This window comes from Sus scrofa, chromosome 6 (assembly GCF_000003025.6).
Source record: "Sus scrofa isolate TJ Tabasco breed Duroc chromosome 6, Sscrofa11.1, whole genome shotgun sequence".
Classification (NCBI taxonomy): Eukaryota; Metazoa; Chordata; class Mammalia; order Artiodactyla; family Suidae; genus Sus; species Sus scrofa.
The window spans coordinates 145640227-145653959 of NC_010448.4; the positions used below are offsets into that span (position 1 = coordinate 145640227).

The window sequence follows — 13733 nt, forward strand, 5'->3', positions numbered from 1 at the left end:
ATGAAAAAACCGAAAGCCAATGGGATCATTCATTTTTGCACACAACACATTCACAAACATGTATGTACACAGAATTTCAACATACAACAAAGTAACTCATATTGATACGTTCCTATATGTAGCAGAAATTTATTTGAAAGTTAGTACAAGCTGTTACTGATGTTTTAAAACATTTCTTCTGTCACTAAAATTTACTGGCTTGTGGTATCCCCTTAACTGCCTTTGATCTGCTGCTGCGCCCTAAAAGGAGGTGCATACTTAAGAACATAAAAGAAGGTTTTGGAGGGAATGCTAAAAAGAAAACAAATGAAGAAAGACTTTACAACTCCCATAAGCTCTGCATATGTAAGCTGAAAATGGAAAAGAATACTGAAATAAGAGAAATAAGTAAAGACTTCTAATACTGAGTAATGTCATTGCACATGAACTCATTAAAACACTCTCTCTCCTCTCTCTCTGGAACTCTTCCAAAGTGAATTCTTCTTTTTTTGGAAGTGTTTATTATTTATGACTTACATTAGGACAAAAATAAAATTTATGTATACATTTGTTTTCCCAAATTATTTTAAAAACAAACATCAAAATACTTAATTTTAGTAAGATATTAAAAGTTTCAGGAGCAAACATTCTTTTTATATCAGTTGTTCACTCGAGTTTTTTTAAAAAATCTTGTCCAACAGCTTCTACTGACATAAAATAACCTTTTAAAATATAAAGGTTATAAAAGGGTATATTCAACATATTTAAAATATGAAAAAAATGAAAGCTGAAATGTTTTAAGTCATCTAATAATCTAAAACCAAAGAAGCATTCACATTTCTTTCACTCTTTTGTTTTGGCTAGACTTCTATAAAGGAAAGTGGAGAAAGAGAAAAAAACCACATTTCTTCTCACGCAATGATGGAAGGGTCCTCCTTCATAAATCAGTGGGGGCAACATAAAATGTTATATTCTTATCCCCTCATAAGAACAGTTCACCAATTCAAAAGCATGAATTTGGTATGTAAATTTACTAATAACCCACCTTTTTCATTTTCTTTGTATCTACAAATGCCAACTGGAATCTCTGCTTGGAACATGGAGCCCACCATAATCTCCTATTTTAAAAATAACATAAAACATTAATACGATCCAGTAACACAGATTTTACATCCATTTTCTAGGTTTCTATCTTCTTGGGTTAACTGTTCCTGGTTTCTGTCATAAAACACAGATACAACCAATTAACTACCTCAGAGGAGTATTGTGAGGATGAATGAGTTAATAATAGTTAAGAGCTTGTCTGTGATTGGATGAAAATATTAATAATAATAATGGAGTAAAATGCAACATAGATAATGGACACAAGCTTTACTTCAAAATATGGAGAAAAGGAAATAAAATGAATTCTTATAATTCAATTAATAAGATAAATGAAAAGCAGAAAGTCACATGAAGGTATTTTCAGAGTATCCCAATCTAAGCTACGGTCTCTGGATCAGCAGCAACAGCATCACCTGGGAAAAACTGTTAGAAATGCAAATGTTCAGGTCTTACCTCAGACCTACTAAACCAAAAACTATGGGGATGGGACTCAGAAATTAAGTGTTTTAACCAACTGTCCAGGAGATTCTGACACACTCTTTAAGTCCAAAAACCAAAGCTTTAAGGTAAAACAAAAACAAAACACCTCAGTAAAGGCCAAATGAATAAAACTCTAAACCAAATGAATAGGTAATTAACACCTGACTTTCTCATTAAAACAATACAACTTGAAATTGTAACTTGCCCCAAATATAATTAAATATTATTTTAGGAAATGTAGTAAGCAATCTACATAATTAAAACACAGATTTAGGGGAACCTGGCTATTCAGAAAGACTGTAAAATCACCTATGTGATTTTACAAGATACAGAGACCAGGATTAATGAATGACACAGGTCCTCTTTTGCCTGTCAGCTAAATGTGAAGAATACAGTCACTGCATTTTCAGAATGAAGATTTATGCAGGAAAGGTACAAAATCATGGTCTAGAAAGTTTAAACAACTCTTCAGATTTGAAAAGTTCTTCTCTCCTGTTGTTACCACTGATGTTAAGATTTCATTTTATCTAGTATAACGGCAAAGTTATGGTCTGTGCAATAAATTTATTGCTGCATCTGTACAGGAAAACCAGTTTTCTAAAAATATCACACATACTACTCACACATATGAATTTTTTTTATGTCTTTCACTATAAAAAGAATACTCTCTATTGTCACTTCTTGTGCCTCGTGTACTCATTTATTAACTTATGCCTATCAGAGAATAACCAAGTTATCAACCCTGGCTAGGGTGCTTCTAAAAATATCCATGTCTGGATCCATTCCAGACCAATTCAATTAGAATCTCTGGATGAAAGCCATGGTAATCAGTACTTAAAAGATCTCTCTTAATGATTCTAATATGAAGCCAGGGTTGATAACTTTTGGACCAGTATAAAGATAAGACACCTCCTTTTTCCTATTGAGTTCAGAAAACTTCTTTTCACCAACTAATTCGTTCTGCAGGGAATGGAAGGGAAATTGGCATTTAGGGACATTATGTATAGGTACCAAGTATCTTATGCAAAATTTTCATTAAATCCTCACCAACTTCAACAAGGCTTAATCTGTCATTCCCAATTGTATGTGAGGAGATGAAACTCAAGAAAATTCCTTTCCTCAGGAGCACATTAGCAAATTCTGGGGCCACAACTTGAAATCAGGTTTGATTTCAAAGCTGTTTCCCTCTACCCCAATTCTGATAAAAATTCAGTTTTATCTTACAAGGCTTAGAAGATGAGTATCTGAATCTTGACAATTTCTTACAGCAAAAATCTTACTAAAGACAAGCTTGATTTATTTACTGTGGCCTGTTTCATTACATAATTTTCCCGAGGAAGGGACTAATACTCCCTTAGCAATGAAGGCTTCGTCTCCCTCATATTCTTACTTTGAGTTTTTGTAGCCTCATTAAAAAAATAATAAAAAATAAAAAAAAAATTAAGGCTTAATCAAATACTCTAATTGGACCCTCCAGATAAAAAACAATTTATACTGGAGAAAAGACATGAAAACTTGAATGTGTACTGAAAAATAACAGTTTAAAATGACTCCCTAGGTTTCTAGCTTTTTTTATCTTAAATGCTACACAATGTAGGAATTTAAGGAAAAAAAAATGGATTGAAAAACACTTGCCCAAATAGATGACACAAACAGTAACTCTTGTGATCCTTTTTTCTGTCCCATCATTCATCCATTACTCACTCAAATTAATTAACACATACTACACTATGATAATCTTTCCTTACCATTCTAACCCACACTGATGTTTCTCTCTTCTAACCATCTCTTTGGAAAGCCATAAACAGATCGATTTTTGGCTGAAGCCCAGAATCCTTGGGTAGCATAGTCCAAGTTCATTTGAATACTTCATTCTTCCCAATAGAAACTCTAAATATAGAGATTTTTCCCTTAATTTAATCCAAAAAGGGGTTAGCTCTTTTTAAGTGTGCCCCAGGCATCCCAAACAAGACAACAAACAAACACAGGGAAGGCTCAAAAAGTATCAACTAATTAAATAAATAATCATGACTTAAAAAGCATAAAGTCTACTCAATTTGACGTCTGGGGCTAGTCTACTTCCAAATGAGTAATTGTTTATGTACTAAATTTAAAATCAGGCCTAGGAAAAAGAATAACAAAAAACCTCAACAGATTTTTTTCAGAGAGAAATCAGGTCATCTATCTCAACAAGAATGACAACATTTCTTTGCTATAAATGATTTGCTCTGATCAACTTCACATTACTATTTTGATATATTTTCCTAACATGTCAACTGCTTTGCAATGGCTTAAAATTCTTCAATTTAACCATGTGACTAAACAATGCTATACACTTATAGTTAAAGACTATATCAACATATTATCTTTTGATTCATTTTAGAAATTAATTATGGATAGTTAATATAGAAGCCCAAATCTGTGTCTTTACACAATATAGTTTGAGTTGTAAATATCAACATGGGATGGAAAAACTTACAATCTAAATTATTAAACAAAATTTACTTAACAAATACTAATGCCTCTACAATTGCTTTCTCAAGTGTATAATATAAAATCATATGTGATACTTTTTATTGTGCAGCTAAGTAAAAGAAGTCTAATTCATACTAGTTCAGTAATTTGGATTTCTAATCTTGCTTTGAGTACCAACTTGCTAAACAAAGTCCAATTTTTTCTATACCATTATTTTATTTTATAAAAAGTTAAATACTTCTCTGGAGTTATTAAGGGAAAATCTGAACATTCATATGTCACAAAAGGGCTTACTTCAACTTTATCAATATTTATACTTAGTAAAAAGAATAATTGTACTTGGCTTGTTAAATATTAATTTATTTAAGTTTTGGGAAAATGGCTCTAACTACCTTTTTCCAGTCTTCTGATGGTATATAATCTTCATCTTCTTCAGATTCTTCTTCTATTTCACTGTCTAGAATAAGTAAGACAATAATACTATAAAACGATTGCTTATCCTGTCCATTCTTACATCTACCATTAAATATTTAAAAATGCCAAAAGGTATTTGCAGAGGTAGGACAAGATATTTCAATACCTTGTCAGTTAAAAACAAAACTCGTAAACCTTCAAGGACAACCTTAACCGAAGACAACTAACTATATTCCCATAAAATGACTTCCTACAAAAATTTTAGGAAGAAAATTGATTTAGTCAAGTTACTCTGTTTCTAAACCTAATTATGCTACCAAAAGCCTGGTGACAGAATATATGATCTCAGTTTCTTCCCTTACAAAATGAAAATGTGAGGGAAACAGTGGTTTCTGAACAGCGCTCCTTAAAATAAAACACTGAGAAGTTTGCGGCATCACCTTGGAGAGAGTGCATGAAGAGAAGGTATGGATGTTTACCCAACTTTTGTTGCATTCAGAGCAGGCAGGCTGCTGTTTGTTTACCCTCTGGAGTAAGAATACATTTACATAAAGAGGAAATCAGAAAACCATTAGATTTCTTTTTCTCAACTCTAAAATGGCACACAAAGTTGAAAAGGTTAACATCACATACAGAGGTTAATTATTTCCTATGGAAAAGCTAATAAGATGGACTGTGTATGTACAGCTCCCATATATACAACATAACTGAAATGCCAGGTCTGAATTATGAAATAAATACTATTTTAAGAGGCAGTCACTTAGTATCTCACTTTTAAGCAAACTCTGGCAATGGATCTACTCTTTAACTAAGGGAAAAATACATTTCCCCCGAACTTTAACACAAATATTTCAGTAATTAATTTCTCTGTGTATCAATATACTTTTCAGATGGACCATATCTTTGTTCAAAGTTCACAATAAAATTATTATTAGCAGCCCTACATTCACTTCGAAACAAAATATGTAACAGAGGTCACTCATACAAAGTAGTAGCCATGTTTAATCAGTTACTACTCTACCACATTTCATGAGAGGTTATTGTTGAGTGTTTTTCTCTTTAAAGTACAGAAATTTAGACCACATATTTAGACTCATAATATTAATGGTTGATTTTTTTCATCTTACTTCTACAGTAAGGATTCCAGCTTAGAATGAAACACTGTAGGGCAGATGAAGAATGCAAATATTCGAGATACATATATTAACTGTTGTCTTGACTACTGGATTATAACTGTCTAGATTATAACTGGAGAAAAATTAGGAGAGTTCTTTCTACGTATAACACCTTCCTACCTCAATAGTCAACCACTTCTTCAGACTTGGGAGTCACTGATTAGAGAAAGTAATGCTTATGAATATTTCAAGGATGAGAGGCAAAGAAAGTAGAAAATGGAAAACTGAGAAGACCAGAAATAAAAAAAGATAACCATGAAACAAACTAAATATAAAGAGGGGAAAAAAGGAACACACTCAAAATCAAGTAGCACAGTGACATAATAATTACTGCAGTATATTCATGGACAACAGGGCCCCAGTACTGCTAAGTGAATAACTTACAACAAAATATCATTACTCCTGAGTGAGACTTCAGAGTGAATAAATTCAAACAAAACGGTGAAAAAAAAAAAAAAACCCACTAAAATATTAGGTCTTGTATTATACAGTAAAAAATCAACCAGTTTACAGCAACTAATCACACTTACTTGTATCAAAATATTTACATCGACGAGGACGGATTATTTCCTGGGCATCTTGAGAAGCAACAGATTGTGATGGATCATCATTGGAAGACTGAGTTTCATCCTCTTGACCTGAGGAATCTTTTATATTCTCTTCCTATGGAATAATAAATTAAATCTCTTTAAGATATGAAGAAAATTGCTATAGATGAAAGATCATAGGATTCCAAATACAACTAGAAAGCTAAAATAAATACACTAAATGGTATCCTGGGTTGGATCCTGGAACAAGACAAAAAACATCATTAGCAGAAAAACTGGGGATATCTGAATCATCTACAGTTTAATTAATAGACTGTACCACTGCTGGTTAACAAATCTGACTAGGGACCATGAGGCTGTGGGTTCGATCCCCAGCCTCGATCAGTGGGTTGAGGATCCGGCACTGCCGTAAGCCATGGTGTAGGTCGAAGACGCGGCTGAGATTCCACATTTCTGTGGCTGTGGTGTAGGCCGGTGGCTACAGCTCCGATTGGACCCCTAGCCTGGGAACCTCCATATGCCGTGGGTTCGGTCCTGGAAAAGACAAAAAAAATAGCCTGTACCACTGCTGATTTCTTAGTTTTAATAAATATATCATGGTTATATAAAATGCTAACATTAGGAGAAATTGAGGGAAGAGTATACAGAAACTCTCCAGACTATCTATGAACCTCTCCTGCAAATCTAAAATTATTTCAGAGCTCCCAATGTGGTGCAACGGGATCAGTGGCATCTTGGGAGTGCTGGGACACAGGTTTGATCCCTGACTGGCACAGTGGGTCAAGGATCCAGCAGTGCTGCGGCTGCAGCTTGTCTTGACCGTGGCTCAGATCTAATCCCTGGACCAGGAGCTCTATATGCAGCAGGGTCGCCAAAAAAAGAAAAATTATTTCAAAACAAAATAATAAAAATGAATCCAGACTGCTCATTAGCCTTTACTACTTAAAAAAACAGCATTATTTTTTTTTTAAAGTTGGTACAAATTTATTTAGAGCAGATATTGAAAAGAAGTCTGGGGGAGTTCCCGTCATGGCTCAGTGGAAACAAATTTGACTAGCATCCATGAAAACACAGGTTTGATCCCTGGCCTCACTCAGTGGGTTAAGGATCTGGCAATGCCATGAGCTGTGGTATAGGTCGCACATGTGTTTTGGATCTGGCATTGCTGTGGCTGTGGCATAGGTCAGCGGCTACAGCTCCAGTTTGACCCCTAGCCTGGGAACTTCCATATGCCACAGGTGCAGCCCTAAAAAGACACACACACACAAAGTCTGAATTGACATAGAAAACATTACCACTATGAAGTAGATTAGAGGGGACTTAACAATTTGTATTACATATTTCTATATCTTAAATTTTTTTTTTGGTCTTTTTGCTATTTCTTGGGCCGCTCCGGTGGTATATGGAGGTTCCCAGGCTAGGGGTCCAATTGGAGCTGTAGCTGCCAGCCAACGCCAGAGCCACAGCAACGTTGGATCCAAGCCGCGTCTGCAACCTACACCACAGCTCACGGCAACGCCGGATCGTTAACCCACTGAGCAAGGGCAGGGATCGAACCCACAACCTCATGGTTCCTAGTCGGATTTGTTAACCACTGCGCCACGACGGGAACTCCTATATCTTAATTTTTAACATTTATTTATTTATTTGCTTATTAGGGCCACACTTCAGCTCACAGCAATGCTGGATCCTTAGCCCACTTAGCAAGGCCAGGGATCAAACCTGTGTCCTCATGGATACTAGCTGGGTTCGTTACCACTGAGCCACAATGGGTATTCCCAATTTTTAACATTTAAAATGTATTTTTCTTTTAAAATCAGAAATAGTATCTTCCATTGTGGGTTAAGATCTTGATGTAGTCTCCGTGAGGATGCGGATTTGATCCCTGGCCTCACTCAGTGGGTTAAGGATCCAGTGATGCCACAAACTGCCGAGAAGGTCACAGATTTGGCTTGGATCTGGTGTTGCTGTGGTTGTAGCACAGACCGGCAGCTGCGGCTCCAATTTGACCCCTAACCTAAATGCCGCAGGTACAGCCATAAAAAGGAAAAAAAAAAAAAAAAAAAACAGAAAGAATAAAAATAGATTTTTAAAAAATTGTCAATTTTTAAAACTTGAATGTATTAAGTTTTAACTTCAACAAGAACAAAAATATGTGTATAACCTTACTTTATTTTCCCCACTACAGCCACTGTTATCATCATTATCAGCATCTTCATCATCTTCACCTTCTTCCTCCTCTTCCTCCTCCTCCTCATCTTCTTCAGGTAGTGGAACAGTACTATCATAACCATAAAGGCTGAGAAGTTCATGGATTGGCATGACGCCTTCCTAAACAGACCAAAATAAAATGTTAATTCCTGCAAAGGTGATATTTCACATTCCTGCAATTCACAAATCTACTGAGTATCTACTCCATACAGAAGAGTTTTCTTAGAACTATTATCAAGAATTTCCAAATCATTCAAAGTGAAACTGAATATAACTGTGAAACTGAGGAAAATCCCTTTTAAGAATTTCTGGAGTTCCCATCATGGCTCAGCAGTAACAAACTCGACTAGTAATCATGAGGACACAAGTTCAATCCCTGGCCTCAGTCAGTGGGTTAAGGATCCAGCATTGCCATGAGCTGTGGTGTAGGTCACAGATGTGGCTTGGATCTGGCATTGCTGTGGCTGTGGCACAGGCCAGCAGCTGCAGCTCTGACTAAACCCCTAGCCTGGGAACCTCCATATGCGGTGGGTGAGGCCCTGAAAAGCCAAAAAACAGAAATTTCTATAGACTGACTAACCAATTCCAATTGCAAACAAAAGACACTAGTTTATAACTATTCTTTGCTGCAATCAATTGTAAATGTCCACCTACAGTTCAACAGTCAATTAACACTATGTATGGATGCTCACACTTAGTAACACACATAATTTGGGAGTGAGGAAATAGAGTAATTAGAAAATACACTATAAACTAAGAAAGGAGGCTGAAATCCATAACCCAGTCCAAGCAAACTAAAACAGCAAGGACATACATGAAAGATACTGGATTTAGTAGCCATATATTCTTTTCTAGAGTAATCTACAACTGCATATAAAATAATTTCATGAAATCCTTACAAAACTATTGTATTATTTCCATTTCACAGATGAGGAAATTGAGGCTGGTATATTAAGCAATTTCTCTAAAAACCAAGCAAGCAACAAGTAGTAAAGCCAGATTTCAAATCTAATTCCAAAAGCCCATACTCTTATCAGTACACCATGCTACCTCAGCCAGGAACCTCCCTCAACCACCACACACACACACACACACACACACACACACAATACTCTCCCTAGGGTGAAATGAAATATCTATATGTAACAAAATGAAATGAGCTTGCTGCAGAAGGTACTCACTCTAGTCAGCAATCAAGTGTTATAAAGTATTAGGGAAACATGACAGAATTCTGACTATAAAAAGAATTTCAACCCAAACTGCCTGAATATATTTTACACACATACATACATACTCTGAAGAAAAACTTAACTGAAAGAGTCAGTTGGTTTAGAACCTAGAGAAAGGATAATCATGAAACAAGACATGTTTTGTATTTTTCTAGCAGACTTGTAGCCTTATTTATGGATAGAAATAAAGCTAGCCCATGTGTTAAATACACTGGATAATATAATCTGATGAAACACTGAGAAAACAGTTAGTTCCCATCACTCAGAATTTATGTGGAAGAATCAACTAATGATTAAATTTCAAAATTTTTTCTTATAGAAAGAAACAGGAAGCAAATGCTATTTAACATTTTTATTTTCACATTGTAAACAGATATTCTAGTCATAAATTATTTTATGAATCTTTTCCTGGAAGAGAAACCAATGGCCGGCTGGCATACTTAACTGACATCTCATATTGTGATTCTCAAAGTGCAATAATACAAACAGTGCTTGAGGTATTCAAGGATCTAGTACCCACAGATTTCTGGTCCAGGACCAAGCATCCGGTACAGGAGTCAGAAATTTGGGGTTTAAGTCAAGATTTAAGAAAAGAGAACTTCAAAATCAAAAAAGAAATAAGAAAAAGATATAGAAAAGATTGGTTACATAGATAACCACAATATATAGCTGCCATAAAGTGTCTTCTGTATTTGTGGTAAGTACTTTGATCCCACTATCTTATTCTCTTTTTGTAGCAAAAGCAGAGTGAGAATATTATACTATCTTCAATCTTTAAAAGCACCAGATGACACGGCTACCTTTATATGTAAATAAGAAAACCAAGCAGAAAGAAATATCAAGCCCTGACAGCTTGAACTTAATACCTAGACCTCCTAGTCCCAGCTCATACTTTCCATAAATTCATTCTGCACCACAAATTAGAAGCAGGTTTAACAACTGACATGACTTCTATGAGTAAGAAGCCACTGAAGTCACTATGAATAAGGGCCAAAGCAGGAAAAACACTTTAGCATAGGTTTGCAATTAACATTTACATGGACCCTGAGAACTGACAAACAGCATGTTTCATAGTATTTATTTCATCTTCAAAACTACCTTAGGAGTTCCCATTGTGGCTCAGTGGTAAGAAACCTGACTAGCATTCACAAGGATGCAGGTTCGATTCCTGGCCTTGCTCAGTGGGTTAAGGATCCGGCGTTGCTATGAGCTGTGGTATAGGTTGCAGACACGGCTCGGATCCTGCGTTGCTGTGGCTCTGACGTAGGCCGGTGCCTACAACTCTGATTAGACCCCTAGCCTGGGACCCTCCATATGCTGCAGGAAGGGGCCCCAGAAATGGCAAAAAGACAAAAAACACAAACAAAAACAAAAAAACCTACCTTAATATGTTACTATTACCTCTAATTTTTACAACTGAGTTAACTGATATTTTGATAAAAGACCACACAAAAGAGGTATGATTACCAATCAAATAAAATGTTCTCAGGCTCTCTACCTTTGGTCTGTCTTAGTGCCCATATGAAGAGCAAGAGACTCATGTTCACAGCTTGTTAAGACGTAAAACAGACTGTAGAGCCTCACCCCAAAGTTTCTGATCTAGGAGGGCTGGATGCGACCTATTTGTTTCTTTTTGTCTTTCTAGGGTCTTCCCTGCGGCATATGGAAGTTCCCAGTCTAGGGTTGAACTGGAGCTACCTGCCAGCCTAAACCACAGCCACAGGAACTTGGATCTAAGCCCCATTTACTACCTACACTGCAGCTCACAGCAACAGAGGATCCCCAACCCCACTGAGCAGGACCAGGGATTGAACGTGCAGTCTTATGGATACTAGTCAGACTCTTTACCACTGAGCTACAACAAGAACTTGAATTTCTTTAAAGTACCAGGTGATAATAATGCTGCTGGTTTGAGACCACCTGGAGAACCACACGTCACACAGTTCTAAGATAAAATATCCACAAATCCGCCTAATGGGAAGTAATAAAGTGTGATCTTTATCTTCAGTAAAGCTAATCACTGACAGCTGACATCTAGCTCAGGTATGTTGAAAAGGGTAAGTGACATATAATTGCATGGAAAGAACTTTTTTCTTTTTTACTTAGAGAAAAAGTGGAATATCTGATTTTCAAGATTTTTGCCTCTTGGATATATATTTGAGAAGTGTAACTTACTCTATAAAAAAGCCTAGCAGTTAAGGATCCAGTGTTGTCACTGCTGTGGTATGGGTTCAAGCCCCAGCCCAGGAACTTTTGCATGCTGCAGCCCCACTCCCCCAAAAAATAAATATAAAAAATGTCATTTCTAAAAGAAAAATTTAGCAACACCTTCAATACTGACTAAGCAGAGAATAGTACAGTCAGAAGTGGCTAATCACAGTGCATTTGGAAGAGAACTACTTGAATTTGAAGAAACAGTAACAGAATTGGCAGAAAGAAAAATCAAACAAGTCAGAGAAATTACAACTGCACAAGTATAGAAATAAAAATAACAAGCAGTTTACCCTGATTAGAGCACAGCAAAGTATCTGTAGTAACTAAAAAAAGAAAGGGCAGATATTTTTACCTACTTTCTCTAGTTTTACTTAGTTTGTAAAAGGATCTGTTGTACTCTAGATACATTTGAGAGTAGAGTAGCTATTGAACAGTGACCGACCCTATGGAAGGGCTTAGAGAAAATTATGCATATAACAAAACATTCAAGATGGACTTAGGCAGGGAGAAATTTAGTTTGCTAGGTTGGAATCCACCACTGTCATTTATGTGAGAATAATGAGAACCTAAACTAAGTTAGCGGTTACAGTAAAGAAAAAACTCAAGCGACCCTGCAGAAGAAATCGAAGCCATGGGTTCAAAAGTGGTAAGAGGTCCTGTGACACTAAATCTCTGCTTCCAGACATTTGTTGGACCCAGGTACATATTCACTGACTTCTAAAAAAGTTCTAATAAATTTCTAAAAAGTTTTTTTTTTTTTTTTTTCTTTTTCTGCTTTTGAGGGCCACACCCACAGCATATGGAAGTTCCCAGGCTAGGGGTCAAATCAGAGCTACAGCTGCCAGCCTACACCACAGCCACAGCAACGAGGGATCTGAGCCACATCTGTGACCTACACCATAGTTCACAGCAACACCAGATCCTTAACCCACTGAGCAAGGCCAGGGATTGAACCCACATTCTCATGGATAATAGTGGGATTTGTTACCACTGAGCCACAATGGGAACTCTCTACAAAACTTATTTTCAAAGTTGGTTTTAGGTGGGTTTTACCATATGTAAACAAAATACCCTTGCTAATTCCACCAAGAAAATGCTTGCTTAAAACTGGAAGAGTATATAGCGATATTATGCTCTTGTTTTAGGAGTTAACTTTAAATTTCTATCGTCCAATATCAAGTTAGTAAGCAGTAAGTTAGAAGCAACAAGTTAGTAAGGAATAATCATGACTCACCAAGGAATACAATAGTCAGCGCCTGACAGTACATAGTATGAAAAGTATCTTACTTGATCTAAGGTACAAAGTGAAGCCCTAGCAGCAAATACGGGGCTACAACTACAATAAAACCCAAAAGCAGTTTTGCTGAGGAATAGCCAACTTTCAAATTCAAGTATTATTTATTGTTGTCGGCCCCTCAATCCTTTCTTTACACTTCTACTCTTCTCTTCTGCCAGGAACTGTTCCTTCCTCCATTCCAAGTATGTATTTTGACTGAAAGCTCACGCCCTAGACCCCACAGAATCTTGACCCAAGTGGAATCACTGCATTCTGTGGCCATGCATTTGGAATGGGCACATACACTAAGCCTGACCACAGTTTGTTTCCAGATTTTTATTCATGGCGACTAAAGAACATAGGCTGTATCTCAAGCAGTAAATTTGGGAGTCTGGAGACTGACAACAGATGAAAAAGGTCTGAAAAAAGACATCACCATGTAGAAAAGCAGAAACAAAATATTCTGGTAGCACTTGAGTCCCAAAGGTCTAGATAGTCCCCTTCCCTTAATGAAATTACATAAGCCTTACAATTAAATTCTTCATTTTGCTTAAGCTAGTTCAAGATGGACTTCTGTTATCTGCCCCTAAATATCTGATATAAAAAGTAATGCTATACGGGGAGTTCC

The 13733-nt window shown here is 36.3% G+C and overlaps 1 protein-coding gene across 18 annotated transcripts in view; it reads right to left on the bottom strand.

Annotated features, from left to right (window-relative positions):
• MIER1 (MIER1 transcriptional regulator) overlaps positions 1-13733 on the bottom strand; it is a 70445-nt gene that overhangs the window by 30608 nt on the left and 26104 nt on the right. For all 18 annotated transcript variants that reach the window (XR_002345160.1, XR_002345159.1, XM_021096499.1 and 15 more), the window contains 4 exons: positions 8345-8506; positions 6158-6290; positions 4431-4495; positions 1025-1097 (listed from right to left, as the gene is read on the bottom strand). Coding sequence is in view for 16 of the 18 variants with exons in the window: in XM_021096499.1 (XP_020952158.1) it covers positions 1025-1097; positions 4431-4495; positions 6158-6290; positions 8345-8506 (433 nt within the window). In the remaining 2 variants the exon portion in view is untranslated. The remainder of the gene's footprint in view (positions 1-1024; positions 1098-4430; positions 4496-6157; positions 6291-8344; positions 8507-13733) is intronic.